General features: G+C 42.5%; 3 protein-coding genes across 3 annotated transcripts; all 3 read left to right on the top strand.

Moving 5' to 3' along the window:
- Nucleotides 1–330: 330 nt before the first annotated feature.
- dpagt1 (dolichyl-phosphate (UDP-N-acetylglucosamine) N-acetylglucosaminephosphotransferase 1 (GlcNAc-1-P transferase)) lies at nucleotides 331–4480 on the top strand. The gene is made up of 9 exons (XM_037467619.2): nucleotides 331–802; nucleotides 924–1044; nucleotides 1154–1367; nucleotides 1617–1763; nucleotides 2058–2142; nucleotides 2228–2416; nucleotides 2508–2595; nucleotides 3068–3223; nucleotides 3308–4480. Exons 1-9 carry the CDS (start codon nucleotides 636–638, stop codon nucleotides 3371–3373), a joined length of 1233 nt encoding a protein of 410 aa, XP_037323516.1. The 5' UTR covers nucleotides 331–635; the 3' UTR covers nucleotides 3374–4480.
- Nucleotides 4481–4589: 109 nt separating this feature from the next.
- Nucleotides 4590–7827, top strand: hinfp (histone H4 transcription factor). The gene is made up of 9 exons (XM_037467618.2): nucleotides 4590–5117; nucleotides 5268–5494; nucleotides 5648–5759; nucleotides 5841–5993; nucleotides 6104–6181; nucleotides 6561–6681; nucleotides 6787–6925; nucleotides 7014–7138; nucleotides 7231–7827. The coding sequence occupies exons 1-9, from the start codon at nucleotides 4958–4960 to the stop codon at nucleotides 7523–7525; spliced, it is 1410 nt and encodes a 469-aa protein (XP_037323515.1). The 5' UTR covers nucleotides 4590–4957; the 3' UTR covers nucleotides 7526–7827.
- Nucleotides 7828–8154: 327 nt separating this feature from the next.
- Nucleotides 8155–10788, top strand: si:ch211-117m20.4 (CUB and sushi domain-containing protein 1). Its single transcript, XM_037466915.2, has 5 exons — nucleotides 8155–8652; nucleotides 8997–9161; nucleotides 9263–9430; nucleotides 9512–9712; nucleotides 9834–10788. The coding sequence occupies exons 1-5, from the start codon at nucleotides 8550–8552 to the stop codon at nucleotides 9845–9847; spliced, it is 651 nt and encodes a 216-aa protein (XP_037322812.2). The 5' UTR covers nucleotides 8155–8549; the 3' UTR covers nucleotides 9848–10788.
- Nucleotides 10789–11076: the final 288 nt, after the last annotated feature.

The following is an 11076-nucleotide window of genomic DNA, read 5'->3' as shown; positions in this document are numbered from 1 at the left end:
TTATATACGGTGTTTTTTTACATGTAAAATACCCTGCTGGTTTTCTTGACAAGAATGAAGACAGAATTAAAAGCATTTTGACAGCGGACAGAAGACGTCACTTCCGTGTCAATACTGCGGTGGCCGGAAGCTGCTAAAATTAAATGTTTGTTTACACGTTGGCCAAGCGAGCGATAACGTAGCGCGGAGACAACGGTCTGAACAACACCACGAATACAGTGCCATTGTGTTTACAAAACATATGGACTAAGTGTATGCATTTCATTTTTTGAAACACTAATGCAACAGCTTGCTTAGTTTTTAATATATTTTATTTTGAATAAATGGGCCGGAAGTTCCACTTCCGTAACTCTCAGGATGTGCTTAAACATACGTGGAGTTCAGACATTTAGGCAGTGAGACGATATTAACAGCAATAACCCGTAATGCAGAATTGTATGGACCTCCATCGTAACTCATGGACTTATTTGTCTTTGACACCAGAAACACGGAGATGTATCACGCTTTAAAGTAGCGATATGACGCGTGTTTACATTACTGAAGACAGCCAAAACGCGCTCATCGATCGCCTGAAGGAAGGCAACGTCTGATTAGCTAGAAACGTGATTTGATTTATTAGAGACGGACCAACCAAAATGCCTGGAAAAATGTCACCAGTACCCGTCCTACCGTTAGTGATCAACTGTTTATTTTCTGTACTGGGCTGTATGGCCACTTTGAAACTCATTCCTGCTTTCAAAGACCATTTCATCTCAGCCAAATTGTTCGGAATAGACCTAAACAAAACCTCCAAAAAGGAAGTGTGAGTAATCGTCTTATCTATCCTATTATATCTCATCCGTGATCATATTAGATGTGTCTGGAAGCTAAATGTGCTCATTCCCTGCAGTAAGTTTTCTCTTCCTGGTCAATCCTTTTCTCAGCCCAGAGTCCCAAGGAGTCATCAGTGGGACAGTCTTCCTCATCATCCTCTTCTGCTTCATCCCGGTGCCTTTCCTCAGCTGCTTTGTAGGTGATCAGTGCATGGGCTTCCCACACGACGAGGTGGGTCAACCAACGCACATGCAGTACACCTGTTTGTTTCTCCCAAATCTGAAACTCAACAATGTTCTCTGTGTTGTTGTCGTCTTCTTTGGGGGGGGGGGGGGGTCAGTTTGTGCAGTTGATCGGTGCACTTCTGGCCATTTGTTGCATGATCTTCCTGGGCTTTGCTGACGACGTGCTGAACCTGCGTTGGAGACACAAGCTCCTGCTTCCCACCATGGCTTCCTTGCCGCTGCTCATGGTGTATTTTACCAACTTTGGCAACACGGTCATCGTGGTGCCGAAGCCCTTCCGGGCCCTGCTTGGACTGCATTTGGACTTGGGTGAGTTGTGATGTTGTTGGCAGCATTGTTCGGGTGGCATCATCCTCCATCTCCCAAGATGTTCCTCATAGGATAAACAATTCCTCTACCATGATCTTTGTTGGGGTACTTATTCAACGGTGAAAAACGTATCTTCCTCAAAAACATGTAGTGGATGTTGTTAGCTCTTAGATTTTCTTCCAATTATTCTGATTAACACACATGTTTTGGGGAAACACATTCACCCATGTCATGTTTAATCTTTCACAGGTATCCTTTACTACGTCTACATGGGAATGCTAGCAGTTTTCTGCACAAATGCCATCAACATCTTAGCTGGCATCAATGGCATTGAGTCTGGTCAAGCCCTGTTTATCTCCGGCTCCATCATCGTCTTCAACCTGCTGGAGCTCAGTGGTGTGAAGCTGTTTCCTCTCTTGTGACCAGCATTACAGACCACATCTTCTACTCTGAAAGTCATGAGTGTATTGGATATGGATAACTTGATTTTACTTTAAAAATCTGCAAACTAGTCCAAGTAGTTTGGAAATATGTGTTGAAGAATTGTATCACAGAGGTGGAAATGAACCACCCTGTTCAGACTGAATGTCAAGCTACATGATTTATAAGTGTGGCTATTTCATCCATACATATTTATAAAATTGTGCTTCTTTCCTGTGCAAATGACTGAACATGTTTCATCCTTACCAGGAGATTACCGTGAGGACCATATTTTCTCGCTCTACTTCATGATACCGTTTTTCTTCACAACATTAGCACTTTTTTACCACAACTGGTAAGTTAAACCTATTGCCTGAGGACATTTTTTTAAAGTTACAGAGGCCTGTATTATATGTCAGTGCCTCTATTTTCCGTCTCAGGTATCCTTCATCCGTGTTTGTTGGAGACACTTTCTGCTACTTTGCCGGGATGACCTTTGCTGTAGTCGGCATCCTGGGACACTTCAGCAAAACAATGCTGCTGTTCTTCCTTCCTCAAGTGGTTAACTTTGTTTACTCCTTGCCTCAACTGTTTCATGTCATCCCCTGTCCCAGACACCGGCTCCCCAGGTAACAACCTTAAAATTATTTTCCTGTCATTTCTGCTAATTATGTACTGATTATGTTGTCCATTCACCCTCTTGACTTTGTCCCATGAAAGGTTGAATCCAGAGACAGGCAAACTGGGGATGAGCTACTCTAAATTCAAAAGAAAGGACCTCTCTAAATTAGGAAACCTCATTATGAAGGTAAAGCTCTAAATTTTCTTTTAATAGGCATTTTATTTCTGATTTATTTGCCAGTGTGAAACGTCAAAATGAAGTGGCCTTGTTTGGTTTGCACTTTATGCACGGCTTACACATTCTACACAGTCCAGTTTATACTTGAAGTGCTCATTAGGGTAACAACCCCCAGTCAATGAAAGCTACTGGGTAGCACTGCAAATGCAGTAAAACAACAACATGGCCAGACTTACAGAGCTCTTTCTAAGTATATTTGAATATCACTTTTCAGATAATCTGAGAGAACTGCAATTTAGTTTCACTAGATTACATTCATTCATGAAAGGCATGTGGACAGCCATTCAGAGGTTTTGTAGAAGGATACTATAACAAGAACTCTTAATAAGTATTGGTATAGCCTGTAAACACACCGTAGAGTGGCAGAAGTACTGTTGTGTTTATTGGGTTATGACAACAATGTTTCAATGATACTCAACAGGTGGCAGAGTTACTAAAGCTGCTCGAGGTGCAAAGAGGCCAAGAGGAAGATGATGATTTTATTGAGTGCAACAACATGACCTTAATAAATCTGGTCCTGAAATTACTCGGTCCCACCCATGAGAGAAACCTCACAGTCATCATGCTCGTCATACAGGTATACCAAGTACCATGGAATAGTGTTGGTCATTGGGATGTAAACAGGTGTTTCCCTGACTGTTCCTTTCTGTGTCTCTCCCAGGTGATGGGCAGTGTAGCTGCCTTTGGGATCCGTTATCATCTGGTGCGTCTCTTCTACGACGTCTAGACAGCACTCTGAGAGAGGACAAACCATTGACTGAGATGATATGATGTTTTATGGGACTCATGGTTCATTTGTCTATTCATAGACTCCATTACCTCACTGTTACTTTTTCTGCATCAGACTCTGCTTGCAGTATACACCTAATGCAAGGTTCAAAGCTATATTTCACTTTGTACAACATTTTCACATGTGTTCAACCATAAAACTGCTAGGGGCTGACACCAATAGCTGTGTGCTTTTCTCCTTCATTTCACTAATGACGAGAAGGAAAAAGTAACTGTCTTAGTGAAATTGTGTGTCCAACCTGAAAGTATATTTTTGTACTTGTTTTTTAAAGGAAAATATAGTAAGTGGGAATGACTTTTTGTTTTCAGGTCAACCAACATTAGTGGCTGATAGCACTAACTTGTTTTGATTTGATAACAAATGTTGGGGGGGGGATGTACGCCATTGATGTAGACATGCTATGAGAAAATCTGAAAAGCCCTTTACTCGATTCTGCTGTTTAAGGAAACAGGCCTTAGGGAACATCTGCCCAAGAAAACTTAATTTATCAAAATGATCAATTAATGCAACATGAGTAATATTAATGAATTAGTCAATATATCATTTGTGGTTACCTTGCACACCTAATGATCATTGTGAAGAAAAGCAATGAAGAGATGAGGCTATAATCAGTTTGAAGACCAAGAATTAGGTGGAAATGAGTGAATAGAGGGGACATTAAAAGTTGTTGACAACGTTACTAAGTTACTAAGGCAGGGGATGGGTGAGAATGACTGAGGATGAATGTTGATACCTTTCTTGGTTCTATAGCTGTATTTTTATGACTGATATTCAATTCCCCCCCACGGCCTCAGTGGACAGTCAGCTCAATGTATCAAAATAAAAGGATTGCTATAAACAATGGCTATGTATGTTTTGCCTTGTGTTAATAAAAAGCTCTGATATATTCATCTGACTTTACAGATGCTAGTCAATCACAACCTAAAAAATGAAGTATCAAGCAGGCTACTTTTTAGTGTTGTTTAACCTCGAACACTGAATGAACAGTCTGTATAACTATATGTATTAATATGCAGATTGTAAATGTAACCGCTGAATAAATGTCACGGTGTAAAACGTATTCCCCGATCCAAATGAGCTAAATGGATTGAACTCATTCACTTCGGGAAATGTGGTAAATTAGTAAAGCGGAACGCTACACCCGGAACTATAGACGTCTGTCTTGTTTACGGGGACACATCTGATCAGCACACAGCCCGCGTTTCTTGCGCTCGACCAAAACAACTGTTTATCTCATGTCATTGCGTTTGAACAGCATATTGTTGCGTTGACGCTCCCATTCAACTGATGATCTAACGCAGTAAATGGTTGCTCGTTTTAAGGTGTGTCTCGACAATGTTTCTAAAGTTCTAGATAACTGGTTAATGTTTCAGGAACAGTTCCTAGTTACTGGTTACAATTACCTCTCAGCACCTGGTGTTAGCTAGTTAGCGCCAGGTTCTGCTCAAACCCGGTTGACGTTCATTGCTTCGGTCTGTGGGTTAAAACACTCTACTTTTACCCTATTTCACGTCCTGCGCTATGCCCCCTAACAAACGGATCCACGACAAAACGCTGAAACTGGTTTGCGAGTGGAGCTCGTGCCAGGAGTCGTTCAGTCAGATGGATCATTTCTGCAATCATGCGGAAGCTCACTTTAATGCTCTGAACGCGGCGCAGGAGGACGAAGAGGAAACGGAAGGTGAGGAGTTTTCGGTGTTATAATCCCAAGTAGCTGCCTGTGGTAGTAGTTCGTGTTTAATAATAGCTGTATACAGACATGTGGGGAAAGGAACCCTTCTTCATTGCCACTTCAGCCACATGGTCATCGTTGTCTTTGTTTTTTGTGTAGGGGTGAGAAACTGTCTCTGGAGAGACTGTGGTTTCTGCTCCGTGGATGGGCCTGAAGAGTTGCGCAGACATCTTTTCTTTCACTGTTACCATTCAAAGCTGAAGCAGTTGGGCCAGCAGGTGCTTAATGGCCAGCCCAAAATTGGTACCTGCTCCATCTGCCAGCAGAACTGCAACCTCATCCCTGATATCCCAGACAATTTCATCTGCCTCTGGGAGGACTGTGAGGTAAGCTTACATATTTACTGATGATTGTGAAGGAACAGTGATCTGTATGGTTCGGCTCATGCAAGTCCACGGTGCATGGAAAGCAAAATGTGTGCCGCATTTCATACAACACCACTAATGGAAACATCTCCTCTTTTTGCACCTCTGTCAAAGCAACCGCCTTATGAAAACCCAGCGTTTTTCTATCGCCATGTGGAGATGCACAGCCTGTGCGTTGACGTACCAGTGGGAGACCATGCGTTCCCGATACGCTGCAGATGGAAAGGTACGGGAATTAACATGGTTTATGTAACGTTTATAGATCAGAAATGATGTCACTGAAGATTACATGTCTCTCTCTACACAGATTGTGAAGCCACCGCTAAAGGACGTCCTAAGCTTCGGGAGCACCTGCGCAGCCACACCCAAGAGAAGGTGGTGGCGTGTCCAGGCTGTGGGGGGATGTACGCCAACAATACCAAGTTCTTTGACCACATTATCCGACAGAGTGCCATGGAAGGTAAAGGTCCTATCACAACTATTACTGGAAATGTAAGAACAGGGTTTACAACTGGTCAAAATTTTACCATCTAATAATTCTTTGTGTGTGTGTGTGTGTGTGTGTGTTAGGTCAGCGGTTCCAGTGTTCCCACTGTTCCAAACGATTTGCAACCGAGCGACTACTAAGAGACCACATGAGAACCCACGGTCAGTGCCTCCTTGATCAGTGTTAAAGGATGACGCTGTTCCTTTTGCACGTTTAAGCCAAATAATGAATAATCCCACGCGGTTATAATATCCTGAAATGTTTCTGTTCAAAGTTGTAGCCTTGCATTCCAGCCATCATATCACAACACAGGGCTTCAGTTAATGCCCGTGTTAGGTGAAACATAGGCACTGACAGATAGGTGGCATCAATGTCAAGTTAAAGAATACATTATTCATCATGATTTACTGGCCTGATGCAAGCATAGATACAAATAAGCCTTACATTTTGTCCATAATTACCATGTGCCATGTCCTGTTCTCAGCCAGTAGCTCACTGATATAATCTCATGACTGGTTCGTCTTTTTCTTGTTTGTACAGTGAGCCACTACAAATGCCCACTGTGCGACATGACTTGTCCTTCACCCTCTTCACTTCGCAACCACATTAAGTTCCGCCACAGCAACGAGAAGCCGTACAGCTGTGATTACTGTGAATATAGGTATCCCTCCTCCTGTTCCCCCACGGCAAAATAACATGGAGTTGTGATACATACACTTGCATTATTGTTTTCCTAATACTCTAAAACTTTATTTTGTGTTTGCAGCTGTAAGAATCTGATAGACCTGCGCAAACACCTGGATACCCACATTAGTGAGCCGGCATTTCACTGTGATGTTCCCAGCTGCGGCTTCACCTCTCGTACTCTCACCACCATGAACATTCACCACAAAAAAGAGCATACGGTGAAGGGGGATAATCCTTTAAATTATTCAATTTACACTCGTATTTGAATGTCGTTTATCGTTCTCAAATGTTATCTTTCCAAATCAGGGTAATTTCGTAGCTCGCTACAAATGTCATGTGTGCGAGCAGTGCTTCACCCGGGGCAACAGCCTGACCGTCCATCTGCACAAAAAGCACCACTTCAAATGGCCCTCTGGACACCCACGGTTCAGGTGAGTGTTGCATTTCCGATAACAAATCAACCCAGTGATGGGGAATTAGAGATGTGTGGCAGCATTGACGGCCACTTGTGCGATTGGTCCAGGTACAAGGAGCACGAGGACGGCTTCTTGCGGCTGCAACTGATTCGCTACGAAAGTGTGGAACTGACAGAGCAGCTGATGAGGGAAAGACAAAGTAGTCAAGCGGAGGAGGAGGATGGCGGTGGTCAGATTGAGGGACAATGCCCGGGGGCAACTCCCTCAGAGTTGCAGGTAGAACTGAGAGGGGTGCTGCTGGAGGAGCAGAGGACCGAGGAGCCCAGCGGCAGCGCCGAGGAGGGCAGTCAGGTGACGTTGTACGTTCTCACTGGAGGTTCATCACAAGAAGGGGACGACTAGGACTCTGCTCAGCAGCATGGCATCCTCAACTGAGCTGTGCCGTTCCTCTGAGCCTTTTTCATGGGGGTTTACTTTTGGTATGATATTGTGTGCAAATTTGTTTTTCCAGTTATTATTATTATTTTTGAGGTATCTTATTCTGTAACGTATGTTGACAGTTGGATACTAATGGTGCACTGCCTGGTGAGTTGCTGGCAACTTTTACATGGAAATGCTGTGCCAGATATTCAGAAATAAATCTGCCTCGCCGTCTCTATGTGTATTTTTTTATACTTCATTTAGATCAATGAATAAAGTTGTGTGCTCAAAATCACCTTGGAAATATATATTTTTTTATCTTATACGTTTGAAATTTTGCTCAGAAAGGAAATTAATAAGAGGAATATGCATAATTTTGATTTGAATCACATGGTTTACTGAAATTCATTATAGCGCCCTCTGCTGAGTAACCGCTCTACTGCATTTTAATACTAGATCGGGCTGTGCTCCACTAGAAATGATGTCATTCAAAATGTAGTCAAACGGTTGGGTTATGAGGTCACCGATTGGGGCTCTAGAAATAGTCACTCTTTAACTGGATAAACTATTTGAAGGTATATTTATATGCTCTTCTTTTTGATTAAATAATATAGTAAATGGGCACGTTTATTTTATATATTTAGGCTTATATTTGTATTCTCCTTCAAGGTAAGTACTTATAACATCAGTTCTATATCCAAAAACAACTGCTTTCTATAACCTTCCAGACAATAGAGACTTCTCATGGGAAAAGCTCCAGGTGACCTAAATCATGACATAGTGGCTTTAGCAGTGTGTAGAAGATTAGAGACTGCACACAGAGCTTAGTAGAAGTGTTACTTACTGCTCTCTGCTTCTTCACTCTGCTCTACTGGGACAGCTACTAATGGCTTTGTTTCTGTTGACTTTGCAAGAATGATGATGACTTGAATGAATGCTGCTGGGCAGCTGTAGAACTTTGACATCCATCTACATTTTTTTCTGCAGAAACTGATTGCATCTGAAGATGGACGCCCTGACGTTACATCCACTGCTGTTGCTGTTGTTTGGGTCCTTCCAATTAGCCAATTCCCAGTTGCCTGGATGGATTGGGGAGGTGGAAGGTAGTGGTAAGACCTCCTATAATGGCAGTATGATTTAATTTTTCAATCATGTTTTGTCAGATTCACATCAGTTCCTCTAGAATAACAACAATGTACTTCTTAATCCTCTCTTTGAAGCGTAGAATTTCTACTTGGTTCATGTTGTTCTGGTTCTGTACCCTCTTGATTGAATGCACTTATTGTAAGTTGCTTTGGATAAATGTGTCAGCTAAATGATAAATATAAACGTAAATGTAGAATCATTTACAAATTGAGGCTTCCACATAAAATGAGTCAACACATTTTATAAATGTTTGTGATTTGTCCTGTGGTGGTAGATGAAAAAGCCAATTAAAAACATTTTACTGTAGGGGAGACGGAGTGGATTCCCAAACCAGACTTTGTAGACGACGTTTATTGGTCCGGGTCAGCGCCCCTTTGTTTAGCTGGCTGTAAGGCGCGACACGAGGAGTTGAGGAGAGATCGCTGTGGAGACTCAACCTGCTGCTGGCTGGGCCAGAAGTCCCTATGCCGAGGTAGGACCACCACACGCCTGACTTAAGATAGAAGGCACTTTGTCCGTCATGAGGCTTTGTGTCATGCTTCGCCTACCCGTTGGCTTTGCGTTGTACTGCAGTGAACTGCGGGAGGCCAGATGTGGACTACAATGGGGTGGTTTATGGCAACGACTGGTGGGTGGGCTCTGTGGTGAGGTACACCTGTCGTCCTGGCTTCATGCTGGTGGGAAAACCTACCAGATCCTGCCAACCTAATGGCCTCTGGACACCGAAACCCACGTGCCTCAGTGAGTAAACACTGACCACAGAGATCCCACGATCCCTTATGATTCCCGTGGCTTACCATGTGACCTCCCTCCTGCTTTTAGGAATGTGTCGGCGGGGGCGCGTTGAAATCAGTGAGAGGGAACTTAATGGGACGTGCAACTCCACCTGTGCATACAAGCGTTACTTCGGCCCACCAAAACAAGGCTGCTCTCGGATAGACAACTGTATGAAGAAGGAGACTGGCTGGAAGCGGTTCTTTGCACAGTGTATCCCTTGCATTTGTGACTGTGCTTTGTCCTGTGGTGAGTAGCTTCCGCATCCCACTCAGTTCAAATAACCTTCATTTGTTTATTAAACCTGCATATAGTTGTTTCCCTTTGAGAAATCCCCTGCAAAGAACACCTTTGTCTTTTTTATGTTTAGCATCTACTGGCTAGAATATGGAGAAAACACAATGTTACAATACAGCGGGGTCCAGATGAAGAGGAAATACACACGGCACAGCCACGCAATGCTTCATCCAATTGTGTGGACAAATCAGTGGACTGAAATCTGGATCTTTTAAGACATTGATTTGATCGGTTTGGCAGAATGAAGGCTTCCACCTGGGTTTCTAAAGATATGATTTTATACAACGGCAAGAAGATATCAGAGCTTGAAGGTTTAAATTACTCAGTATATGAATTATGCATTTTTATGACGTAGGGTGGCGGCAGTGTCAGAAACAATGTAAGAGGCCATTTCAGAGTTGGGTCAAATGATAATTTGAAATACTTCAAATAAAAAGTTTTACTTGAAGTGGCGCTCTGTGTTTGATAAGAGGCTTATTGGGTGAGCTCACAGGATCCACAGTATTTGGTAACTCAGACAGCAGCTTTCCTTGTCTATGAAATTATTTTATGTGACAAACTGCACCAGGACTAGCTCACATGCTTTCTTTTTACATGGTTCTTTAAACATGTTTGTGTTTCTAAAGAAAGAATGATTTAAAGGGAAGTGAAACCACAGAGATTAGTGTCCCAGCTCGTCGCTCCTCTCAATCCATCTGTCTCGGAAGGAGGTGAAACCTTAATCTTGTTACTGAGGTAGGAGCTTTGGTTGGGGTCCACCATGTTCACTTTTGTATATGTTAAGCATCTACTGTGAAAATGCATATGTAATATATGTAATATTGCAAAATCAAATCTTTATTTCTACAGTGATTGTTTGTCTGAAGTCAACCTATGCCTCCTTTGGAAATGCCAGTCTCATATTAAGTCCTTGATCTCATAGACATTATTCCCTGGACTATTGTGCTGGATTATTTCGTGTCAAACAGACTTTAAATTGTCCTCAACTGATGGACAGTAACCTTCCTTGCAGGTGACATATCTCTTATATTGTTTCTGTGGTCTTTGAAGTTGTATTGCTTTGTAAGTATTACTTTCTCCGGATTGGATCAAATTAAATGCTCCTTAACGCCAGTAGATGTAGCTGTTTGTTTATTGTCACATCAGGTCACAACATTTAACTCCCTTTGCATTTACAGGAACTTGATACAGCCATAAATGAGAAAAGTGAGGAAAAAAAAGATCAAATTTGGTGGTCACCCGCATCTGATCCTGAAGAGTTTCTTCTGATCAGCTTTTCGTCACTTTTCCTGCCAGGTGCTGAACCTAAGGACAAT

Source organism: Pungitius pungitius, chromosome 16 (genome assembly GCF_949316345.1).
Source record: "Pungitius pungitius chromosome 16, fPunPun2.1, whole genome shotgun sequence".
In the NCBI taxonomy this organism is placed as follows: domain Eukaryota; kingdom Metazoa; phylum Chordata; class Actinopteri; order Perciformes; family Gasterosteidae; genus Pungitius; species Pungitius pungitius.
This window is presented reverse-complemented; position numbering and strand designations above follow the sequence as displayed.